The sequence below is a fragment of the Labrus bergylta genome, chromosome 9, assembly GCF_963930695.1.
Source record: "Labrus bergylta chromosome 9, fLabBer1.1, whole genome shotgun sequence".
Classification (NCBI taxonomy): domain Eukaryota; kingdom Metazoa; phylum Chordata; class Actinopteri; order Labriformes; family Labridae; genus Labrus; species Labrus bergylta.
This window is the reverse complement of record NC_089203.1, coordinates 18,421,673-18,448,925: the sequence shown is the minus strand read 5'-3', so window position 1 is coordinate 18,448,925 and position 27,253 is coordinate 18,421,673. Positions and strand designations below refer to the sequence as shown.

Sequence of the window (27,253 nt, the reverse complement as noted above, 5' to 3'; positions counted from 1 at the left end):
ACTATTGACTAACTAATAGCTTTCTGCAATCAATTAAATTGTGGTATTGTGAAGAGAAATCATATTTCATTCAGGATATGAGTTATATCCCATGATGCTTTGCAGTCAGCCTACAGATGCTGGCTACCAATATATTGATTAACAAGGGATGTGGTTGAAATGACATGAGGCGCTGTACAGATAAAAGCACTTGTTCTCCTTTTACTCGCATTGATGTTCATCATAAACAGCTCCCTGTAATAGCAGGGACTCTGACCTTTGACCCCGCACGCACTAAGAAAGGATAGTGGCCAAAGTTGTTCCAAGGTTAAAGTAGGCTTTATGGAATCACTTCTATCTGGAGAACAGCTGGCACCTTAATAAATAACAGCATTTATATCCACAGGGGCGATTCTTGCTGTTGTGTAAAAACAAAAACCAGGGGAAACCAAGATCTCATGAGCAACACAGAATAAACAGAAATTATCAAGATGAAAAACGATCTCTTGTCAAGTATTTTAGTCTTAGCTTTTCTTGCCATATTCACAACCAGAAATAATGGACTATAACTTCAAATGTTTTGGTCAAGAATTCAGTGTTAAAAAACCTATAAATGTATATGACAAATAAATCAAAACTCTGTGGCATACTGGAAATAACTTTACTGTATTTCATTCTGAGCGAACAACGTGTTTCGCCTGTAGCTTCCTCTAGGTTCGCCCAGCAGGAACCCAGGTGCCACAGAGTTTTGATTTATTTTTCATGGTTTGTATCTGCAACTGTGCACAACTGAGAACATATAGGCTGTGCACAGGGTATCCTGTTGGCCCTTTCTATAACTGTATATATACATCTTTGGATGAGCTGTAGATATTTCAAAGTCATTGATAAGCAAGGAAATTAAAGTCACTGTACTGTAGTTAACAATAGCATGAGAACAAGTTGTAGCACTGCTCTATTACTTGGTAATGTCTTAAGCTGGTAAGATACCACACTGAAATGTATAATGATGGCTCTGTATGCTCTACACATCCAGACCATCAGTGAGAAGATTGATTATTTCTTTATAGTTATTTATAATGCCTCAAAACACTGCTAGGGTTTTACTTTCAGCTACAGTATTTAACTACTGCACTCTTAAAAAGGGGAAAAAGGGTTTCCACTATCAACCTGCCTACCTGGTACCACCCGATACCTCCTGATCCTGCCCTTAACAAAAACAGACAGATCTCCTCACTACCAGAAACAGATCCCTGGTTGTTGCTTCAGTTTTCCTCCTGCTGATAAACCTGGGCCATCACTCAAACAGACATTGCAGCCCTTTAAGAGGATGGCTGGGTTTATCACTGACAGTTAGGAGGACACAGAGAGAAGGTGAGAGTCCCATGCTGCATTGTACAACAGCGACACTAATCAAACACCTCAGACAATGTTAAAGAAGTGCGAATGTGTACAGGCCTGATAATGTCCGCCCTGCTGTTTCCCTTTGAAGCAGCAAAGATAGGATGAAGAGGGAAAGTGCAAAAATAGAATCGAATGACAAAAGGGGTAAAATAAGAAAAGAACAGAGTCATGTTTTGAATAGACAAGAAGGGATCAAAATATTAATTGCAAACGTTTGTTTGAGTCTATTTTCTGAATATCGTTAGTTTTCAGCTGTCTCTGAAGAAAATATAGCTCTCTTTCTCTGTTGTAGTTTTGTCATTTTGAAAGACCAGTGTGCCATAGCTATATTTGACTTATTTGAAGACGACACAAGACTTAAAACAAGACAAATATAGCTAGACTCCATTTTTGTCATTAAAACCCAAAGACAGACCAAAAAAGACTAGAGAATGCATTTCATCTTATTTTTGCAGTATCATTATGCAGGTGGCTCTGAAGAAAATATAGCTGGTCCTTTTTTAGCTTTTTAAAGACAAAAGTGGTATCCAGCTATATTTGAAGTCCATAATAAGACAGAGCAATGTGTTCATTTTCTATGCTGTCAGAAAGTCGATCGAAGATAAGAGACGATGCACAAGAATTAGTTTTTTACTAAATGCAAAAAAAAAAGTTTCAGTCACAGTTGACCTCTGTATCTTAAAAGTATTGACACTTTAAATAAGACCAATGAGAAGTACACAAGGACACTCTCACTCACAAAAACTGCCCCCGTGTCTCTCTGCTGTGTTCTGGTTGCTTGTGAAGCAATGTGCCATGGGTACATTAATTACTGTAGTGCCCCAGAATGCCGGTCTACTGTGGCCTCCCTGGGGCACCTTCACTGAACTTTCTCTCTCTCTCTCTCTCACACACACACACACACACACACACACACACACACACACACACACACACACACACACACACAGTGAGTGTGAAAATAGTTGAGAAGCTAAAAAAATGACAGTTCTGTGAGAAAGTATTGCAGAAAATGCTGCTTTATGCTTATTTTGTTAGTCTGCTAACACATACAACAAAAGTCCAAGTACCTTGCTGCTAGCTCTTACCACCTCCGGCCACTAGAGAGCAGAAGTCCAGAGTTAAAATAAAGTACGAGATGGAGCTGTGTGATGCCAAGGTCGAGCACTGTGTTGACCTTTGTATTATTAAATATAACCAAACAATTAATACTATCTCTTCTTATTAATAACCCGGGGCTGTTATGATTACACCCAGGCTTTAATGAATTTTAAAAATTCATAGAGAAAAGTGGCCTCCAAGGGCAAACACTGAATAAATGAAGAGGGTAACCTTGCTCCTGGTGTGTAATAGAGGGCAAAGTTGCATGCGATGATTGTGCCCATCAAGATATTTGACGCCCAGCTAAATGAGTGTCTTCATATGGCATTTGAAAGTGCAGTAGAAGGCTTTTTTTTCAGTAAACCTCTTGGTGGAGAGCAAGGGGATGAAATGGAACATTATCATGTACAGAAAAAAAAAAGTATAATCTCAGATAAGCTCAAAGGGGCCACTGGTTCTCAGACCTTTCAGCCCTCTGAATGCATCATTCTGCAGGCTGCTTGTTTTTCTGCACATGTGCTGGTACAGTAAATCCACTACAACAGCCGCCTGCAGCATGCTAGACCATAGTGATTCCACGTGTTACCATGGAGACTGCACATACGCAAGAGAGGGTGTGTGAAAGATGAGAGTGTGGGGCTGAGAATGGGGGGTTTAGATATTACAGAAGAAGAAGCCATCACTCAAGGTTCCCAACGAGGGGGAAAGGTGTGGGGTATAGGATACAGGCATGGTTGGTTGATTGGGGGACTCTTGGCAATGATTGTATGATGTATCCCTTCCTTGTTGGCATTGGAGGGTTGCGTTCAGGACATAAAAGCAAGGAGGCAGCAGACTGAAACTGCCAACAGGTAAACTCTATCTCCACCTTTGGGACAAAAAGCTTGCAGGCTGAGTGTAGAGAAAGTGTCCGAAACTCTTCCCAGGGAGCAAGCTGTGTAAACAAGTTTGAACTGTGCTGGACCTCTTTAGGTACATTTATTATGGCTCATCAGCTGTGCTTTATAATTTGTAGAAGGTGCCAGAAAGATGAGAAAATTATTCATATAGTACGTTCTCCTGTTTTCGGCTGCTTTGAAGAAGAAAAAAACATAAAACGTTTTTTTCAGCTTGAATACCCAACTCAACGGCAACATTGAGCTGTGTGCCAATCTGTTCCTCATTAAACCACCACCCGTTCCATCTCCATCTCACTTTAAAACTCTGGAACTAATTAGGAGCCGACAGAATGCCTGGCATTTGTCATCTCACCTCTCACCTTTTGTATAACAACTGGCTTCAAAGTCTTTGTCTTACTCATCAGCGCTGCCATATTTTTTTCTCTCTCACACACTCTCACATAGAGAATAACTGCAGATATTTTTAATACCCACGTGAAAGGAACACGGTTCTATTTTGTACCTCAATGAAAGCTAAATATGGCACTGAAACACAGAGCTGAAACAATTGCAGGAGTTGAGCATCTGCCAGACTCTCTGTCACAAAGCGACGATAAGGTGCACAGCTGGATGCTTTTTTTCCAACCTCTGAGAGGTTTATTTGACATCTGGACTCACATGGCTAAATGCAAGAATTATGAAGAGTCAGAAAGGGTTGTGTTCATCCAAGAAAATGACATTTTTATTAATTCTGCCTTCGTATGCCTCATCCAAAAGCACAATAGATGATGTCAATGTTTCTGCAGCTATTTTATTATGTAAATACGACATTTAAACAAAAGGCTACAATATTATGATTTAAAAGATCACTGATCATGAGGACATTAGGACACATAAGAGTATTTTTTTCTACATTTTTCAAATACTTTCTAAGTCCTTTACTCAGTTGATGGTTTTATTTATGGTGAAAAAATTGACCCCTATTTTCTTAAAGTTACTGATGTGGCAAACAATCTGTAGACTTTATACTGAAAGTTCATAGACATTTAATGATACACTTTAGGCTTACCCTTACATCCTGTTTTAATTCAATTAAATCACAGCTCAAGAAAATGGATTTACATAGTTCTTCGACGGATGTGCTGTCTGTAAAAAGCTAACAACTGGAGATTGGTAGAGGAACATATAAGCTGCTCCTTACAGGCACTTAGCACAAAAACCAGTGAATAACACAAAGCTAATACTCTAGTAATCATTGTTACATAAGCTTGACTCCACATGATGTCCCGTCTTTATTGAACTGCATGTTGGCTTTCACATGCATGACCCTCTGAGCTCTTTGTGCCTGTGTGAATATTTCTGTTTGTGTTTGTGTGAAAGGCTGTAATGGCGTGGAGAACTCTCAAACAGAGGCAGCAAACCGGTGTGTGAAATGGCCAGTAAGTTCAGACAGCAGCCTTCTCCGAATGACTAATGCTGCACCACCAATGTGCTATCATTACCCGCGACACATACCACAGTGTAAAACTACAGGCCGCAGAGGCTCCCTGTTTCTTCTGTCCTCGAACCAGCTGACCCTTATATGTTCCTCACACTTTAAACTGAGATAGTGATAGTTTACCAAAAAGCTGCAGGGCACAGATTTTAAAGACCTCTTTGTCTCTCTGTTAAACTGAGCAGGAATATAAAAGAAAGAGGCCAGTTTACGGAACACTCAGGATCGCTTATAAAGCATCAGTGAGATGAAGTCAGCAGGCTTTGCTTTTATTCAGGCCGCTAATGGAAATTGCAATGTAATATCTGTGTATGTGTGTCTACCGATTGCATGGCCCTTGCATGACACCTTGTTGGTGAATCATAACCAACATTGTTGTAAGCCAGGGGATGGTGGCTAAAAGCCCCAGTGACTGATTGCTTTGTAGAGAGCTGTTGACAGTGTCAATACAGCAGCAGGTCTTACAAAGCTAAAGCCACATTTTAAGGCTGATTCAATAATCAGGTTTCAGTTTAGGGTATATAGTGGAGGACACCCTTTGAAGCATCTTCCAGGCCTACAGTGATGTCAGTTAGTACATAATGTTCTGCAGGCAATAAGCTTGGTGCATATAACGTGGTTTCTAGGTTAGTTACAGCACACAGTCTCTAATGACACATTACTTTTCCATCTGCCGGCTGAAGCAGAGCAAGTGGGAGATAAGATCAGCATGATGTATACACACATACACTGTGTACATAGATAAGATAACAAGCACACATACATACATGCATAATAGACACACACGTGCACACACAGACTGCAAAATCTACTAGCAGCCTCTAAATTGCCTGTTATCAGTACAACATCCAGTATCTATCAATGCCAGCATCATAACAGGAGGTCGCCGGAGGAGAAATCTAATGCAGGAGATGATCCCTCTGCCAAAATGGATAAGTGAACAGTCACATGTGTAAATCATAGAGTGAGTCAATGGAGACCCCCCCTTTGGCAGTTTCCATTAGGGTGGGTAAGCTAAAGAGAAGGGAGAATTTAAACAGCTGAAAGAAGATAAAAAAAACAAATTGACATTTGTTCTCCTTCATGTCATCCCTCCTCCATTATAACTGCCACCCACCCACCCAGGAAACGGGCCCTCGTCACAGCGAAGAGGGACAGCTGGTATCAAAGAGAAATCACAGAAGTATGCTGCAGCCAAAAAATGAAGAAGCTCCTTTTTTCTGAAAAGTTCTTATTAATAACTCCACACTAATTATACCCGCGTCTAGCAAGAGCTGTCTAAGTCCCAGAATACAGTAAGTGAAGTGATGTTGTCCTACATATTCCCTCCAGGATGACACATCAAGGAAGTGGGAATGGAGTGAGATTAAAGGCATCATCTCAGACACCAGCTGGCTTAAACTGTCTACTTACTGATGCAGACACAAAGGGAAACTCTGAGACTGGCACTGGAGCACGAGGTCACACTTCCTGCTTCTTTAAGAGTTGCTAACTTGGGACTTATTGTTGTCTTAGAGGTGATGGACACTTCCTAACAAGGCAGACGAAAGCTGCAAATCTGCTATTCTTGAAGCTAACACGGTGTCTGTCTTGATTTAGAAATGCAAAGTAAACTAATTTGTGCTCACTTGGAGAGAAGAAACATAAACTTCTGTCTGTCTGGGCGATGGAAATGCTTTTCATCCAAGTGTTTGTAAAATACTCTCATCTTGTCCATTACGCAGATCCTGTCCTCAGAATAACCCCATCACATCCCTCGTCTGGCCCTCAAGAATAACTGTGAATATTATGCAACGAGTTCAAGTGTGCAGCGCAGGGAGCAGGGTGTGATCATTAATGAAGCTCATTTTAGTCCAACCACACGCTCTGGATCTCCCTTGCCGCTCATGATTGTCCTCCAGGAAGGTATTTGGGGTTTCATTTCCCTTGTGGGGTTTGGCACAGAGAGTCATGATGCCTGAGAGCAGATATGAGTGAAAAAGAAGCTGCACAAAGAGAATAGTTCTAAGTACTGAATAGTTGTATAATCTCTGGAAATACATTTGTGGTAAAAAAAAAAAAAATCATGTGTATAAACATGCCAGTGTGATTGCATGGCTGGATTGGCATGGATTATTTCAGTGTACTTAAAAGCCCGACGTGTTGGCTGGAACAGATCGACTAAGCTGCAAATGACACGACAGGAGACATGACTCAACTTATGGGAGTGGGTGGGTAAATAGGTCATGTTCCCTACCCAACACAGCATTATCCCACTTTTCACTTTCAGTCCCAAGGCTTGTTAGTGGAGTCAGCATGCTGAGAAATCAATGCGCACATAATGACAATGGATAGTTGTGGACCAGAGTTTGGGACAGACCAGTTGGAAGGAGCTGTGCAGAGCTGATAGGGAATCCTATAGAGGTATGAAAAAGTAGGGCAAAGCAAAGCAGAAGAGTGGTAATAGCTCTCTGTAGTAGGCATTTAATATAAAATGCAGAATAGCTTGGACATGCAAAATCATAATGAATTTGTAGTGGTAGGCTGCATGGCCAGGTATCAACATCCAATTAAACTAGCTTTATGTAGAACTAGTATCGGTATTGGCCACAAATATCCCATAGCGGTCAGGCCCTAAACCAAACATAGAACTGTACAACCAGAACCCACTTCTCCCAGTACTCCCTACTGTACTCAGGACTTTCAAGCTATTATATTTCCTCCCTGAATCTTAGTGGAGCTATGTCTGCCAATCTATTACACAGTCCAAATCTGCACTCCATTTCCTGCATGTCTGTCAATCAATGTTGTATAATGTGTACAGAGACCCAACATTTATTCACCATGAGCAAAGAACTTGGCAACCATGAGCAATAAAAAAAATGTTCTTTTAACATGCAGAAACATTGAGCAGAACCAGATTCATGTTGAACAGCCATCTGCTGAGATTACAGTAGTTGTAGAGTCCACAACTAGATTTTGTTATACATAATTCCATGTGTCTGATAAGTGGTCAATTCAAAGAAGATTAGAATTATGTTTCAAGTGGCATTATTTTAAAATTACAATTTACAGATTCTTAATCTTATGGACCAAGACTAGCTGGACTCTTAGGGTTTTGACTCTAAAATGAGAAGAAGTTGATAAACCATCAAATATCCAGGGGATGCAGCCTTCTGTTCAGGCTCCACCTTCTGGCAGGCCCAAGTTTATCCTATCCCTCTGGTGTGCTGTATAGCTCAAAGGTCATGCATTGACATGATTGAGTGATCACACTGAGGCCTCTGTACCAATTGACGGATCACTGCAAATGACTGGAGCTCATCATATCATATTACTAAGGCTAACACCACAGCAGCACACAGCTGCTGTGTGTCTGAAGCTCAGTAAGTTTGCACAAGTGGCTCCCTGTCACAAATGTGCACTCATATGCAACAATTAACAACATGTTTGTTTCAGTACTGCTGGATAAAGATTTGTACCGCAGACTGCAGGAAATAAATCCTAAATGTCTAGGCATCACCTTTGATACGCACCAACATCCAGGGTCAATTTGTGTGTTCGCAATTAAGGAGATAACACGAGGAGATTAGGACATATTAACTGATGCTTTGGCAGCCAGAGTGCACAGATTAGAGAGGGGAGGCTGCGTGACACCGCACTGTTGTGATGATGGTTTAACGTGTGAACTTCAGCGCTGCTGAAGGTCTGGCTCAATGTTTTGCTCAATGATTGCTACCCATTACATCACACTGAACATTGATCTGAGGCCTGTGACATTCTGCTCACCTACACACACACACACACCCACACACACACACACACATCCAGAACAGAGCCAACAATGACTATTAGTTTTTTCACTCCCACACTGAAAATGTAATATTAACAGATTGATAAAGTAGATCAACCGATTCACATTAAAGGTTATGTGTGTGAGGGGGGTGGAGGGTAGAGAGAGAGAGAGAGAGATGCACAGCTGTCAATGTATGCTGGCAGGGCATGATGAGATGTGCAATGTCTAATTATCTCTCCAGTCAGTGGATTAATGAGCGAACACTTATAGCTGCCATAAGGCCGTAGGTCCAAGAGGGTACACACACACACACACACACACACACACACACACACACACACACACACACATATACTCTCACTCAAATGCAGATGAGACATATGCAACCAGGTAATTCTCACAGAACATAAGCATTGATGTGTTTTTTAGGAGAGCACCCACGTAAATATAAGGGGCTGGTTCCTTCTTTGATGATCTAACCAGAGAGACATAGGGGAATAGACAATGGGAGGCTTTTTGAGACTACCTTCTGTGGACTATGCATGGTTAGCTGAGTATAGCATATAGTGGCAGATTTTAACCACAGTGCGCAGTCTGCTTCCATTGCTGCAGTTATGTGCCTGAGTGTGCATGTGTGTTTGTAAATCAGCCTGCATGCTGCCTTGTCTCACCGCAACCTGACAGCTGGGGTTCAGCCCCACCACACGCATGCACCACCTCTAATGATATTTATTCAGTCCAATGCCACGGCCTATCCCGCTTGGTCGCATGTATGCATGCTGTAAAATTAGATTTCGGTGTAGGATAATGACTCCTGGGCCTCCTGTTCACAGCATACTGAAGACAGCCCAACTGAGGGTGTCTGTGTGTATTGACAAGTACACTCTGCAGGAGATTGCTGAATGGCAAATGCTCATCATCATACAGGCCAATTTGGTTTCCCTCATCAGGGCTCATTTGACAAACACCTGCAGAGGGTAATGGGGAAGTGCTGTACACTGTAGTGACGCTAACACATTCAGGAGGGAGCTGATAAGGCAGAGAGCAGCACTGACTGAGGAAGCAAGTGAGAGCACTGTATGACAGTGAAGAATTACCATTTCATTAACAGCGTGCATTATGTATGTATCACCACTCAAATGCCCTGGCACATACAGTATATCTACTATGACCTTGAGCGATCACACTGGGTGACTTATGATGGAGAGAATGTGAAAAAGCACCACATTTAAGTTTTAAGTGTTTTAATATTAACTTGTCCTCGTTAACATCAATCTCTTTTGACATAGTTTCACTTAATGAAAAAAAACAGAACCATGCATGAGATTCCTACATTTGAGTCAACGTAAGAGGTCTGACTTTTTGACCTACCACACTGACATGCACACGCCTCGCACATTACAATGTGATACAGTTATCACTGAAGTGCAAAGCTGTGTAAGTGCAAGGTTAAGTAAATATTTGCAAATAGATCAGGGGTGAAACATAAGCACACTAATGTAAACAGCCAGTATAATACATTATTATAATGATTTAATATAGGACTTGGATGCCTTTCCTATTTATTTATTTTTTCAATTGGCTGCCGCTCCAAAGTTGCACTTCACAGATCATTGAGTCGCCATTCAATTGGCAAAGGCCACAGTGGATACCCTGGACACTTTCCAGACATTCAACCACCACTGAAAGGCAAGTAAACAAACAGTCCTTCTGCAAAAATACAATCAAGAAAAGGGAAACACAAACTCTTGCTAGCTGGCAGCGTTTAACCCAACATTTGTTTAAAACTGATCCCATGCTAGGCCAAAAGGTTTTGAGTGTAAGCAAATACATTTTTCTCCAACATCTTTCATCACTTAACAAATCATCCTTTGTATGAGAAGAACAAAGCCATTTTTCTGATCCTTACTCTGAGCCTAGACATGCACCCTAGAGGAGGCAAGCATCCTCCATGACTGGCAGGAGACATGATGGGAGAAAATGGGCATACGGCAAATTGTCAATACAAGATAGATCTCTGTTTCTCTGTAATTTAAGCTCCAATGCTTCATCTTTGGTTTCACTATACTATTTTTTGTCCACACAGAGAATCAGTGGCTGAAAGCCCAGGATTATTAGAGCTCAGTCTAGTGGAGCAACTGTAATGGAGAGTATAAAAGGTAAACATGTTGTGCTACCAAAACGACAGTCTGTATTTAATCTACTGAACATCTTCTTCTTCACATTAGCAACACCTAATTGTGTGTATCTGTAATCTCTGTCCTAGCAGCTGTCAGGAGCCACTTTGCTCGCCTCCCATTAATGTGTTGCCGACTCAGCAGTTTGCCTCATTGCCCCTATTAAATAGCCTAATGCTCGTTTACTCGGGGGGAAAACTTACACACCGCTTGTGTCATAGTTACTATAGCTTGACTACTCTACTGATGGCTCCCGTTTAGCTCAGATTTAGAGCTGGATGGTAGTTTTGCAGGATGTCCACTGAATTAAACCCTAATACAGCATATTGATTAATGAAAAAGAGGGAAGTTTAGTGAAAGGCTGTGTAAGGGTTTGACATATCTGAGTCAGGAAGTGTAGGTGAGTGTTACTATCTGAGTCCAGAGAAAATCTGGTCATTTAAATAATTTCAGAGCCGCGATATAAAAATGTGTTATGAATGAAAAAAAAAAGCCAAAAATCATATTACGGTTAAACATCAAACTAGGATTTCTACAAGGTGCCATAGGTGCCGACCGCTAGGTGCCGTATCTATCACCTATTCAAGATGTCAACTAAAGAGCAGCAAAGAATGTAAAGGTAAACCAAGGAGAGTCACAGTGAAAAACTCGACTGTTTGCAGCTCTCCTCGAACAATTTCTCAGGACTTTTGTGCATTTGTGACAGCTCTGAGTTGTGCATTTTGTGTTTTGATGCTAGTATGACATTTTCCTTTATATCCAAATATGTAAGTGCTATGTGAAGTTTGTCCTAATCATGGTATCAACAAAAGAGTGGAGAAGAACATACTAGCATACAGAAAACATAATGAAGAAGTTTCATGATGTGTGTCTCCTCATGTTCTGCTGGTGCTGTTTTGGCTTTTGGGTTTCAAAAGTGACGAAAAATTCAATATTTTCTTTACCATTGACATTCTATGACTTTCCCTCAAACTCTTAAACAGTCTGTTAGAAACTGTAGTGTAACTGTTCAATAAAAGTGGGAACATTGACTTTTCTAACTTGTTTTCATATACTTGTGACTTGTATATTTGGGCCATTAAAACTCTGCTATGACCAATTAGGGCCTTTGATAGGCCTTTCAAATTCAATTCAAAAATTCTTTAGGAACCATGCTGAGAAATATTATCTATCACTCTTTGACATTCACAGAGAATGCTTAGATCCAAGGTGAATTATAACCTATATTTTTACTTGTTGATGAAAACACGTGTGGTGAGACTGATAATATCACACCTCTACAACATGCGTAGGTATATGAAATCCTTCATGTATTACTGACAGATTTTGTCTCACTCCAGCTTAAATTATATGTATTATTAGCTGTTTAAAATAAATCTTATTGTTCTTCTGCGCTGTCAGCCTGGTTTGGAGTCCAGGCACATGGTAAAACTTTAAAAAGACACTAAACGCACACTTCTGCTCCTGCAGGCAAACAAAGAGGTCAGGTTAGCACAACAGAACTGACATTGACACTCTTCTGCCAGCCTTCTCTCTCCAGGCACCAAATCGCATAATCATACACATTATTTATTCATGCACTATCTATTTATGTATTTACTCAGACAAACAGAGTTGTTGCTTTCATGCAGAGAGAATTAAATTCAAACACACTGCTATTGTAGCATGAGAGCATCCTGAGGCTGCATGTTTGTCTATTGTCACCACTACACTATAGTGCTGGACTCAGTGAGACATTGCGAGTGAGATACGTTGTTGTAAGGAGCCACGCTGGCCCCCCCTGAAATGTAATTGCGATGAGCAGATGTTGTAGTGAATCGCCACCATATATTTAACATTGGATGCGGGAAATGGATGGGACTACTAGTCATTACTCTTGCACTTGTGCTTACATTTTCTTGTATGAGTGGGCAGTAGATGAGTTATTTTGTCAGTAAGGCTGAGAGAAGGACCAGATAGGGGTCTGAATGTTAAGCAACTCGGCCGTTGGTTCTTTAGTTTACATCCCAGAGCTTGCAGTTGGTGTTCTAGGTTAATTTGTCGGAGTTGTTACCTCAAATCATGTATGTTTTTATTGGCCTGGTTAGAATTAGATTCTAATTAAACCATGACTCATTATCCTGTCTCTTTAAAAATAACTGGTTAAACTTAATCTCAAACCAATTTTGATTGTGAATTGTGAAGATTTACATCGATGGGGGACCACCGTCTATTATTGTGTTAGTTGCTTACCAATTACAAAGAGGAAAATAAATATGATTTGTCAGATTCCCTACATTTATATGGCTTTAAGTCCTCAAAAAAAGTTGGGAAACTTACTAATTGGTGTTGTATTATATATCGTTGGAAAGCCTAATTAGTCACCTTTACAACGAGGTATAACTTTTAAGGATCGTGCATTCTTGGAATGAGCAAGAAAGCTAAACGTGTGGGTAGCGCCCAAAATAAATGTGCCAAAATCCCCTGCAGGCTTTCCAACGATATCTAATACAACACCAATACGTATTATTAAAGGGGCAAAATAATTGACCAAAATAACGTTTCCAAACTTTTTTTGAGGAGTTTGAATCAAATTTGGAGCTAAAAATGCACAACACTGCCTGAAAAAAAACACTCATCCTATGTATTTATCCAACATAAATGAAAATAAATGAACACTGCAATCAGGTGTGTGTGGCAATGATTGGCTTTGATTAAGCCCACGGGTGGGGAGCTTTCATATAGCCTGAGACTTCAGTGCTCTGTGCCAACTCATTATCTCACCTTCAGAGGTAACGAGAGGTTCTCCCTGTGGCTTCTCAAGTTGTTGGTGTATCTATAAACACCAACTCAGAACTTTGTGTGTATTTGATGTCAGTTGCCTGTTTCCCATTGTATTACTTGGGGTGATGGACAGTTAGTTGTGACTCCAGCCTTTTGAGTTATCAAAGGACTCCCGGGGAACCTTTGCCTTTCGTTTCATGTTTTCTGGGTCTCCTGGACAATTTTGGTTTTGAGTCAGCTGCTTGGCAGCAGTGGTTTAGTTAGTTAGTTTCATTAAGGAAGCCTGTTGTGGCTCTATACAGTTTCGTTGTTTCTTCTCCCCTTTCCAATCTATCGCTATTGCGATTTTGTGATTATCCCTCTATGATAACTTTGAGACATCCCTAGGTCCGCACCTACGTCCCCCCCCCCCCCCCCTTTCCTGACATCTTACTTATGCTTCATACTTGGATATCTTCATCTCTGTCTGTGTATATACCGCCTAGCCTGGAACTCTAAGCACTAAGTCTTGCAGTCGTCTGAATTATGGATGGGATATTTACACAGATCGGTGCCCTGAGGCACTGTCTTTTATTTTTGCTGAGGAGAAACAGAACACAGAGCCAAACACAGACACAGAGACAGCCAGGGACACGGTAGAGAATGACTCGGGAATTAAGAGGAATCGAGAGGCGGTGACACAGATTGAGCCAGACAGAGTTTAAGATAGATAGAAAAGTGTCTGTTTGACAAAAGGCAGCAAAACACAGGCCTGAGGATGAAGGAAGCAAGTCTAGTTCACTCTATTTATGTTGTTATGCCCTTTGCAGCTCTACACAAATAAACTCAGAACTTCAAGTGTGTGATTTAACAATAAAGTCTACTTCATGGACAAAGCCCTTAATGGCTAAGCATCATCTTATCTTTAAGAGCTAATAGTGAAACATTATTTTCCCAGAATGCAGGCCTGTTTGTGGTGCTTACAGTCTCTAAATGTACTATGGGAGGTAGAGCCTTCAGTTATCTGGCCCCTCGCCTTTGGAATCATCTATCAGTCAGCGTCCAGGAGGCATGACGCCTTCTCTACTTTTAAGAGTAAGCTTGAAACTTTCTTTCTGATAAAGCTTTTAGTTAGAGCTGGCTCAGACTTGGACCAGCTCATTTGCTGCTGTAGGCTTAGACTGCCCGGAGACCTGGCACATTGTTCTCATCTCTCTCTCTCTCTCTCTCTCTGTGAATTCACATCATATTACTGCATGTCACTATATCTTCATGTACCATTTAAGTTAGAAACCATATAGAGACATCAATAGTGTGGACGGCCTGCTACTGTGCACCTTCCTCCCTATCCAGCTGCTACAATCATTGTTATAAATATTAAAGTCAATCTAAGAGCTTCAACTATTAATATCAGCCTTACATCTATTATCTTTAATATAATAAAGTGAATCTTACAGCTGCTTAACTTCAACCTCTCTAATTAACATAGTCAATTATCCTCATTTCATCATCATTACAGTTGCTAATGTTAATATTACACTAATCTGTCTATTGTTACTGGCATTGGATCTATAAATCTTTTGTATTCATTGTTGTTGTTGCTCTGTTTGTCTCTGTACTTCTCCTTTTACTGGATCTCACTTTATCCCACTTCCCAAGCCCTATCACACTTTTGGCAGAGTCTGGTTTTACTCGAGCTTTAAGCCTGTTAAAAGGCCGTTTTTACCTGCCATTGTAACTTTGCTTTATGTTGCTGAGTGCTCATGATGGATGAATGCTGGGTCTCTGTCATATTATATTACAAAGAGTACTGATAACATTTGGTATTGAATTGAATTAAATAAAGATGGGATATCTGTCTGTTTGTGTATACAGCCTAGCCTGGACCTATACACACAAAGATTGATTGATTGATCTGTCAGTTGTTTTTTCTATATAAGCTCATGTGGATATTTTCATGTTAGTAGCCGCCTCTGAGGATCTGAGGATTTGTTCTCGCCCGCATGGATGAACTGATATGATTTGAACTCATCCTCTGGGGTGCTATAGTCCAAGCCCATGTGATCCTGCTGATGTGCTGTTCCGTCAAGCGTGTCTCCTGTGACTTTTATAACCAATATCTTTGTCTCTGTATAACTCGCCTTAGTGTAGTGCTGGGTACAAGGACGGTAAGACTCAGAAGAAATGGTACTGGAGATAACTGACAATGCTACATGTATGTTACAGGTTAACTTAATGGTTGTACCTTTCTGAGCACTTGACAGTATGCAAATTTTTTTTTCTAGCAGAAACATAAATCTGAACTATAGACTGTTTAAAAAGATGGACCATATCAGTATCATATCATATCGTACACAAAACTCCTGAGAATTTTTTCGGAGTGGGCTATAAACAACCAAATCTTACATCTGACTTTTTTTAACCAAGAATATTTCCTGAAACGTCCAAGTGAAGTCGGTCAGCTGCAGTGAGTATGCAGCAGGAAATATTCAGGAAATTCAAAGCGGAGCAAGCAGGAGAGGTGATGGTGTTTTATTCTCACCCTAGACTGTATGAGTGAGATCTCTGGTCACAGAAAGAAACTCCTTCATTATAGCCGTTTTCACATATGCACTCCGGATAATATCTAGATAATTACAGAAGGACCGCTCCGGAGATTCTCCCGACCTAGCCGTTCACATATGCTCCTCACAAGATCAAAGATCGTAGTGGTCGCTTGCAGACACTTTATGCACCGTGCGGCAGTCACTGTATATAAACGTCATTCTTGACAGGATCCGTAAAGTTACCTAGTGTCATGTTTTGTTTTTTACTCATTTATTTAGTATTTTTGTCTGTTCCTGTTTTATTTTGTACTTACCCTTGTCTCTGTCTATCAGATCCTGCTCCTCATGTTTTCCTGCCTTGAGCCTCCCTGCCCTGATTGTGCTCCACTGTGTCTCGTTATCCCCTGATTGTCTGTGCGTACATATCCCTGTGTTTCCTCCCTCATGTTGCCAGTTCGTAGTGTGTTCATGTGAGTCACCTTGTTCCAGCATTTTTTTTGCTTGTCTGTGTACCGGCCTGGACTGTTATTAAACTCTGCTTTTTCCAGAACTCAGCCACGTGTGAGTCTGCTTTTGAGTCCCTGTCTCAATCAGGTTCTGATAATTCTCTTTCTTTTGGCTCGAGGTGAATTCTCCGGAGTATATGCTGCCGCGTTCTCACATCAGCTCACTCAGACTTTCTGCAGAAAAAATATGTGTCTGGCCAGAGAAACTCCGGGTAAGGTCCCCACGAATGATTCGGCTGTTTGAGTTCACATATAGCCTAAAGCCCCTCTGAGTTTTTCAGGAGATTTCCGTATGTGTGAAAAGGGTTTAAGTTTTCTGTCATGTCATTGTCAAACAATGAAATTAAAGTTTTTCTAAAACATGGTTTCTGACATTAAAGGTAGGTCTTATAATGCTGATTTATTGAACTTTAACAAGTGTTGACTTTTCTGAGAAGTTTAGTTTTATTTAGTTATTTGATACTATTAAAAAAGGGGTATAACACCATGATTGACAGCTCTGTTGATAAATGTACCTCCAACAGCACTGTGTAGTGGGTTTGCAGGATAGAGGAGAAACAGTGAGAGGAAACATCACAAAGACAGACACAACACAAGCTTCATTTAACTCTCCATAACTCTGCTTCAAACTGTCTCAAGAATCTGCTCTGCAGACCTTTGGGGATCATTGCTTAGTTAATGATGGCTATTGTCCAGGGTGGGATGCAGCACACTATCTCTCTACTATCTCATACTCTTATTCAAAATAACACCCTCAGCACAAGATCTCAGCACTCATCGGGGAGTTGACTTCACTTTTGTAAAGTAGGAGGAGGCGGACTCTCTGTCCATCTTTATGATGGACAATGATTTCAACTTTAAAAAATCAACAAAGTCCTTATCTCTTAATGTAACAGCAGCAACTAACTTAAATGTAATCTAACCATGAAGGGAAATAGAGAACAAACCAAGAGTACATGCCTAGTCAACCACTACTTCTTCCATATTCTTTGTTTACATGTCTTCTTCAAGTGTTCTTCAATCTAGCATCCATAAAAACAATTTATAAGTTGAACATTAAGAGGGTTGTTGCCACAGCAACTGTGACTTTCCTCCTCAGATTTCCTTGAACATCAAACTTACTTGTTTTATCTGCAAATTAAAATGAAAGTTTTACAGCATAGGGGAAGCAAATACAACACCTTTTAGTATAGTTTACGACTAAGTATTAAGGTTTTATTTAGCCAGAATATTAGCAGACATAGCTTTACAGCAGGAAGAATTTCCATCCACATCATATAGCAACATTAATGATGTCCTCCTCGTGAACAGCTTACGTAACAGCTCAAAGTCTCCCCTCCTTCCTTTGTAAATTCAGTCACGTCCAACTGGAGCTGCAGCCAAACTGAATAATACATCGTTACATCTCGAGCCAGACCGCCGCTAGTATTCCACATCTTTATCTCTCTCCCCCCACAAGAGTAAGTGTGGCTACACAGACACCCTGCAACAGGTTAACTGATATCGAAGTGTTGAAACAAGAGACCAAATGTGGCTCTGTTTTAGATGCAACAGGAGACAAAGCAACACATTGCGGAAAACATGTCAATAGTGATATAATTCATATCTTACCTATCAGGAAGTCTGCAAAGAAGAGCAATGTCTACAATCTTATCACTCTATTGAGGGAGAGATGATAAATGGGGCTGTCAGAAAGCCTGAGTGCAGGGTATGGTAGCATGCTTGAAGGGATTTTATTATTTCTCCTTTTTTTTTTTACTGAACTGCATGTCCTGACACTACAAAGGCTGATAACATGTACAGTACGCAGGCGTGCTGCGGCGAGCACTAAAGGAGGAAAAGGAAATAAAAGAAGGGAAAAGGATCAAACAAGGTTGCAGAGGAGGGGAAGTATTATGGCGGTATGGAAGTAAGGAAGGAAGAAAGGGGGTAGGCTGCAGCCAGAGAGACCATGGAGCCACAGGCATAAGCAGTGGAAGCACAGGGAACAAGAAGGGGGAGGGATTTGGGGAGGGAAGAGGGGGTTTGCTGACTTGCAGTCTGCAGCTGAGTAGATTGCTGTTTAGTCATACATATGAAACATTCAATCTCACACAGGCTTGAGGACAGTAAAGCTATAAGAGTTTCACTTCTTTTTTACTCTTTGAGGCCAATTGAGGTGGAAGCAAACACACTGAAAATGCAGAGTCACTGAACTTGTTAGGGCGGCAGCTGTCTCCATCTATAACCCCTTTTCTTTTTGCAGTTTGTTTTGGTCTGTGCGTGAGCCTCAGGGTGGCAATGACCGAGTTAATGGTTTGGTGAAGGGAGGGGGTGGGGTGGGCAGGAGCTACAGATGCTATGGTCCTCAGTCCAACATAGGGCGTTTGCAGACAGACACACGCTCGTCCAAACACACACACCACACCGGAGGGGAGCAGAGGGGTTCCAGGGAGAGATGCCCTCCTACGGGTTCTCTGCAAGCAAACATGCCCTGAGCATTCAATCTTACACTGTGCTCAGACACGCACTCCAACTTGCACAAACACAAACACACACACACACACACACACACACACACACACACACACACACACACACACACTTTCATGCACAAACACACCAGATGCTCTCTTAAAAAATGGGACAGGAATGAAAGAGAAGTTAGTTTGAAGGGGGCGGAGAACTATCAGTTCACACAGAATATGAGGGGGGGGGGGGGGGATCAAGAGAGGAGTAGGCAGAGAGGGAGGAATACGGAAGAGCATCAGCAAATTAAAAACATGGAGGGGGTGCGAAAACAAACCTTCGGGCTCTGTGCTCTCTTTGTGGACGGCTTGCTTCAGTGGGCAGCAGAAGATTTCGTGACACTTAGCACGAAAGGGGGACCCTTTACTCCTTATATCCGCAGAGTGGATGGAGTCCTGCCGTAACATAATGTACTCCTGGGTACCTGGGGCAGCGTCATCCTGGACTGCGGTGGTGCCATAACAGAATGAACTGGGGTTAGAAAACATCACCACACATGGAAATAAAAAAAAGAAAACAACAACAGCAGCAAAATCACAAGGCAGAAATACAGGCAAATAAAAAATACATGACACATTAGCAACACCAATAGCTTTAAATAACTTTCACTTTAGCACAAAGTTCGAGAGAAAGAATGAGGAGAGAGGGACAGAGGAGGAGAGAAAGAGAGAGACTTATATCAAGAACATCAAGTCCACAAAGGGACTCAAATTAAAGACATCCAAAAACAGTGGGGAAACAGTCAATTATGTACTTGGTCACTGAAAAGGAAAAAGGATAAATAACACAAAGAAAGGCAAACAGTTCAATGTTCATTATCAGTGCTATGGCAGGCTTTTCGCAGAGAGGCGTAAGAGGCTGCAAGGCAAGCATGCAGTCTGCTACCGTATGTTCCCAGTCAGCATCACTGAGACTGAGGTCACCTGGTGGGCGATAATGCCCCCCCCGCCCCTGGATCACCGCATATCCTCCCCATTTACTTTATTTTAAAGCAAGCAGATGCAACGGCATGCACAGGCCTACACGTCACACGTCCCAGTTTACTTTCATGCTTTACTGTAAGTGACATGAACCCTATAACATCATCTGCATATAGGAATTCTCTACTGGGATCCTGTGAAAAGCCCTGTGTTTCTATCTGTGTGTTTTGGCTCCATTGCATCTGTCCTCTTCTGGGCACAGTCCCTGCTTGGCTTCGATCATTGACCTAATTTCTTTGTGTTGATGGATTAGCTACAAGCGAATCAGCCCCAAATAAATTGCATCTTTTTTGCCTAATGGATTTCACCACCATGCCTCTCTGTGACACATTCGCCACTTAATGAAAATGGCTTTAAAGAAAGCTATTGATAAGTATCCGATGTCAAGCCACCACGCTGCTTAATTTGCCCTTGTTTAATGACATGTGTGACAAACATCATTATTTTTAGTCTAACTCAACCCACAAGAGGAAATTGATAGTGTTGGAAATTCACAAATGTAACACGTGAACCATTTTCACATAGAGATGGGCTTGATGACCTGATATGGATTACTCTTGTTATGTCATAATACCAAATGTTTTTATTCAGAATGCTACGTGAATGGATTTCACTATCGACTTAGTTTTGACTCCCAGTAACCCTTAACTACAAAATACAGAACGAACACATTATGTAGACAGAGTGACTCCTACACACTGACTCCCATACTGAATGATCACACACAGTGCACAGAGTGAGTTCTTCAAAATCAAGACCCACACATTAACATTTCTCTGCACTTGTGTCTCAAGCACAGGCAAAAATACATAAAATGAATATGGCTGCATGTATTAGAGTAATACCGGTCCATTAATATTGTTTAATAAAGATACTGAACACTGTGCACCATGTAATTAAAGTGACTTTCTGCTTCATATTCATACACCCTAACAACTACTATTTGGAATCAAGAGCCACAACTATTTACTGCTAATAATTGTCTGTAGTTTACTTTTAATCTAAAAAAAAAAAACCTTTAACACATAAATAATTATTAACAAATAATTTGTTCCGGTGAACCATTCTCTGGTTTAATAACCAGTTGTCAGATTGGTCTTAACACTGGCCTTTTTTCATAGTTCATTACAATTCCCTGTTATTTACTGATGGAGTGAAGGCAACTGGAGGAGAGTTGACAGTGACCAACAACACAGCAGTGATGCCTATGTTTTGCACTGTTTACAGCTTTTCCAACTGATAAACTTTATCATTGGCAGCAGGCCAGTTCTGCTAACATAAGCTCGTGCTGTTTCTCTGATAATGACGACTTCAGAGCCAGACATCAAACAACGGAAAAACGTAAGTGTTTTTAATGGGATTTTTTTTAAATGACCAGGTTATTAATAAGATTAGTTCGAAAAGGGTCGCCTGGAAGGTTATGATTTACTGCAGTCCTGCTGACTGCTCTGTAACTGAGACCTGACTGAAGCGATTGGTGGCAGGAAAGGGGCAAAATTATGAGAAAAATGAGTGCCATCCAAACATCATATCAGAAAGACATTTGTCAAGGATAGGGAATGGCCACAGAAATAAAAACTAGGGTGGAGAATTTTTTTCGAAGCACATTTTTACAAAAATGACTTTGAGTGACTTGCATTGAGATACAAATAAAGGTTTGGGAAATCAGCTTTAAAGCCGCCCAAGAGCTCTTTCATTTTCTGTTTTGCAGAGCCGAGTATCAATCAAATGGAGAGAGGTGGTGATTGATGAAGATGTTGAGTAGGCTATACAAAAGATGATTGACAGTCATCTCCCACACAGAAGCAAAACAAACTCCCCACAACACAATGGACAAATTGGACTCCCCGAAACTGTTATCAGTGTCTGCATGTGATTTTAAAACTGAGATCGACTGGCACAAACGGGATAGCTATACAGTTGTAGAAAAGACATAAAGAAGAAGACCGTCCACATTTTTAAACATGTTGTTTTTCTTTGTTTTATATTGTTAATATAGGAGTTTGGAGTTTAAAGAGCTGTTCACTCACTATCATCAGCTACGTAAGTTTTGAGAAAAGTAGTAAATGTATCCTGACTTATATCTTAATTTCAGATGATGTAGATTAAAAGGACACTGTATTTATGTCAATTTTTTCTTAAATAGGAGATGTAGCTGTCTTAGCTGTCTGTTAAAAAAAAAAGAAACAGCCTCTTTAGTAGGGCCTTCAAACTGGGCCACAAGTTCGGACAGATCCAAAATGAATTCTCACGTGCCAACAAGAGCAAGTAGACTATCCAGTAGGCCAGCCATGTACTGACACAAGCCTCCCATGTGTATTTACCCCATAAAACACACACACGGACACACTCACACTCACAGGCAGCAAATAATCAGAGCTCCACACTCAGTGCAATTAATCACCACATGCCGTTTCTCCTGTGGGACTTATCAGTATCTCTGTGCCTTCTTCTTGCTCCAGGATAACCTGTTACACTAACACCTCTGCTGCAGCAGAAGGTCCTGAAAAGCCCACAGACAGACAGTATCCATCTCAGGCCCGAGTCAAGCAAAACCACATCACTGCTAAATCTTTAATGCTCCTTTGGAATGACAGAGCAGAGGTCTAAGTTTCCTTCCTGGAATGTGATCCCGTTCTTTGCTCCTGAGGCGCAGGGAAGCTGCAACTGTAGTTGGTGCAGTAGAAATTGAGCTTTTAACGCTTCTATAAGAAATATAAACTGCATATGGGGAACTAAAAGTAATTACACAACCATCTGAAAGTAGTCCCTCCCTGATTTTTCCCTGTTGTTCAGTCAGTTTCATTTTCCTTAAAGAAACTTAATAATGACTGTTTTATCTACACAAGGCAGTTTAGATAAACTTCCACTGGTTCATTGGCAAACAGTCAAACTTCAAACTGCCTCCTGGCACAAACATTTACGCTCTTTGCAGTTGTTTTCTCTCCAGCATCCCCTATCCTGTCCTCATGTGTTTAAAATATATGTTACTTATCTCATAGTAGAGGTAGAAATTGTTCATGTGAAGGGCAGGGAGAACAGACTCCTGAGAACTTCTGCAAACATAATATTCCAGTCCACTGTATATTAACGAGCACGCTAACTGCCCGCTCATCCAAGGCAATAAAAATGAGCGACGATGGGAGGATGAACAGAGGAGGGGGTGGACACCATCTTTTACAGCCTGTCTCCTCCATCCTTGCCCCAGGCTTGATGAAGAGCCCATATTGGGATTGAGAGGATGCGTGATGGATGACACAGCAGGGCCTGGGACCTCACTCTCTATCAGAGCAGCCACTTGGAGTGAGCTGTCACTCAGGTTCATGATAGTAGGTGATCTACAGACAGCAGAGTTGCCACACCGGACCTTCGGCAGGCTGCAATGGATGTCCTTGCTCCTCTGATGGGAATCAATCTCATAGTAAAGAGGACGTCTACAAATAGTAGGAGGAGGGGAGGGACATTTCTTGCTTCAGTTAGTTGCTCATCTATTTAAGGCCCATTATGAATGACATGCTCAGTTTTTACAGCTACAGTATGGTGGGTGTGCTATCTGTGTGGGCAGTTTTTTTTTTTTTTTTACCAAATGTTCAAGTGTTGGACACATCTAAAGGTCTGAATTGCAATGCAGCAAAGCATCTTAAGTGACACCCTGGCTCACAAATGCCACCTGCCTTACGTTCAAATGGGGTTCAAGGTCTTGTGTAATCAGCCGGAGCACTGCCAGGTTCAGAGAAATGAACCACACTCCCCTGTATGAGGTGCAATCTGCACAATCTACTCAAGTCATGGCTCGTATCCATCGGGGGAAGGTGGAACACATTCATCATGACTTGACGAATAGCACACTCACCAAATTAGACTCAGAATTAAGCACAGAAACGGGTCTGAAGCCTGAGGTTTGCATTTCAAAAATAGCCGTGACCTCAATGTGGGTTTTACAAGGAGCAAGAATCTAGCACATTGTCTTCTGGGATGCCTGCCTTTGCTTTTGTGTGGCTCCATCTCAAGAAGGAACATTTTGCTTGTAAGTCACCTTGCAGGCAGCAGAGGAGAAAGTGAGTTGAGTTGAACTTGAGGTTCTTCTTTGAAACGGGAATGAGCTTGCATTTTTATGCATGTTCTTTCATCCCTCTGAACGTATTGTTTGTCCTTTCTCTCTCTTCCAAGTGTCTTTCTCCCTCTAGTCCTTTGTTCCTCTTCCCTTATGTTTATAAACTGAGGCTCTGTAAAGCCAAGTAAGTAAGAAATCAAGCTATATTGACTGATAAAAATCTGCAGTTTCATAGTTTTGAACATGCTTTGTAACCTGTATCCTGTATAATTTAAAATAACATCTCTTTTTTTTAAATATATTTCGATGTAATTTGTAGGTTATTTATCAAAACTTTGCTCAGGCTCTAATTCCATTAATAGAAAGACAGTATGATACATAACGGAGCATAGGGAACAATTTTCCACTAATGCCAGTAATTACTCACAGGACTACAGCATGGTCACAGCTCGAGTCATGCCCTCTGTGCAAAAGACGTTAATTATGCCAGTAGCCAGTGTGTAAGGGCGCTATGAATCTGCCTCAAAGGATCTGCAGTCTCCTTCTATTTATTCATCTACCTCTACCTCTCTCTCTCTACCCTGTAAACTAATCAGACAAAAGGGACTGTCCACTTAAAAACAACAAAATAGGAAAGGCTTGTAACTAACTGGACTGAATGTTTTGTTTTTTATGTAACCTGGATTGTGAGAGTTCTTGTAAACAGCCCAAAATGCAGAGTCAGGTAGAAGCTTGTACACCAAGCAATGCACCGAGCTCTGACATAAAAAAATGTCAGTGTTTTTTCCCCATGTAATAAGATGTATTTTAAGTGGTTTATGCCAACACTGAAGTCTAGGTATTGATTATCTCTATTTACAGATTATGTTGGAGCTGGATTTTGTACAAGAATAGTTCTGGGTTTGATTTGTAGTATTAGTATCCTCAACCAGCATTTCAGTGCTTTTTGGTAAACATTCTGTGTGGAGAGCAAAAGCGGCAGAAGGCAATCGGCCGCACGGAAACCCTGGAAACCTTTCACAATTATTTAGCTTTTAATCAAACACTAAAATGACAAACTTCGACATGTAAGTGCAAATAACAGTCCACTTTTAATTCCAGGTGAATTCCCAAGTTTCTAGTCTGGCTGTGAAAAATGGCAGCTCACGGAAACTGAACTAGCTGCCAGCTACACCAGATGGCTATAAACTCTTTAAAGATATCTGATGTGTTCTGAGACTGCGATATCAGAATCAATATTGGTTATTAAAAAATGGTGTAGAAACATGTATTGAGTTTGGAGCTGATCTCTGAAGCACCTGCTGGTTGTACCAGCAGTGCCATATTGAGTAGTCACCTGAATGTGACAGACTGACGCTTACAGTACAGTATGAGCCCTATCAGGAGACGTTTGGTAGCTCAGCGTGTCTGTGTGGTGTGTTGAAGAGGCTGATGAGCAGGTGGGGGAGAGAAAATGTAATCCAGTGTGTCTGCAGAGATGAACGTGATGAAACTGGCAGTGAAGGCTCCGAGACACGCTTACAGCTCTCATATGAAAAAGTATTGATCCAGCATCAACAAGTGGCCTTGCAAAGAGCCCATTTCCCCTTATTATGACAGCTTCCTTAGCCTCAGGGTTAGCAGTCCATGCACACGCTCCCACTTGATGGGTCAGAGATATATGTCATCTGTTTATGAGCATGTTGTGTAGGGTTGTTTATGTGTTGTCTTTGTGGTAGAAATGTGGAATGTCATTCTGTTCCCAAAAAAGGTGCACATACAAAAACCTTTGAATCTGAAAGGAAATCTTCGCTTTTGAAAAATGTCAATATTTTTCAGAAAAAGTTCCCAAATTGGCTTCAGGTTTGATTTATGTTTTCAGCAAGACTAGAGGGCCACTCTGTTAGTGACAGGGGGTCAACAACTCTACAGGGGAACGCGTAGAGCTTAAATCATGGAAAGAGGTGCTATAATGTTTAGTACCATCTAAAAACAATGGTCAGTCAACATATTCAAAAGGATCTTTCCTCCCTAACTTTACAAGAACAGAACAAAGTGAAGTGATTTTAATGGTTTCTTTTAACGATTAAAGAAAGATCAGGAAATAAAACTAAATGTAAATTGCCCACCTCTTCATTGGTCTTTCATGAACATCAGAGAGCCATATCAAAATCTGCCAGCTTCAGAAACTTTCATTTATATCAGTGTGACACAGAGCAGGGATCAACAGAAGACACACTTATATCAGTATCATCTTTAACAAAGCTCACATTTACTCAATGGCAAAAAGAAAATATGTTTTTTACACCAGCATTAGGTTTGAATACAAAAGACTGAATGGGCTAACTAGCATATTTTGCACACACAGTATTTAAGTTGTAATTAAGTAAACATTTATCTCAAATGACTGATCAGCTGATATTTGCATTTTGCCTTATAAGAGTCATTTCATTCACTTTCTTTAATCATAACATGGCAGACAAGAAGCTCAAGATTTGCTTAAAAATGTAATACTGACTAAAATGCTATCTTAACAACGGTTGTTTAAACTCTATTTATGAGGAATTCATTTGAGACAAATACACCGCCCTTTTCTGTTGAAGTCAAATTCATCATCCAACTCTGAACTAACGCTTTTAAAAAGTATCCTTGTTTCACCTTTTTACCCTCTGAAGTGTTTTTCACACCTGATTGTATTTTCATGGAGGCTTGAGTTCCTGGAATGCATCAGTTGTCTTGAAAATATGCCAAGCAGAGAAAAATCAATAAGAGGAGACTATTTGGGTGCAGACAAGCTGACTCTCTCTGGCTCACACACACACACACACACACACACACACACACACACACACACACACACACACACACACACACACACACACACACACACACACACACACACATACACACATTTCCAGTGTCTCAAACTTTTTTAGTATCACTTAAATGTGGAATGGGTGAATGACAGTGGATAGAGATCAACAAACACAAATATGCAGACAATATGCAGAAAATCTTAAAAAAAAAAAAAAAGAACAACTAGTTTCTGGCATATTATTGTGTCAAACTCAGAGTAGCTGCTTTCTTCACACTTCAGTTCATCTCTATGAAGTTTTTGTCCATTAAAAG

At 40.9% G+C, this 27,253-nt stretch overlaps 1 protein-coding gene across 3 annotated transcripts in view; it reads right to left on the bottom strand.

The window, feature by feature from the left end:
* fgf13a (fibroblast growth factor 13a) overlaps positions 1-27,253 on the bottom strand; it is a 98,126-nt gene that overhangs the window by 28,885 nt on the left and 41,988 nt on the right. For 2 of the 3 annotated variants that reach the window (XM_020635785.3, XM_020635784.2), the window contains exon 3: positions 19,389-19,556. The exons of the other annotated variant lie outside the window; for it this stretch is intronic. In XM_020635785.3, the coding sequence (XP_020491441.1) occupies positions 19,389-19,556 (168 nt within the window). The remainder of the gene's footprint in view (positions 1-19,388; positions 19,557-27,253) is intronic. 3 annotated transcript variants of the gene reach the window in all.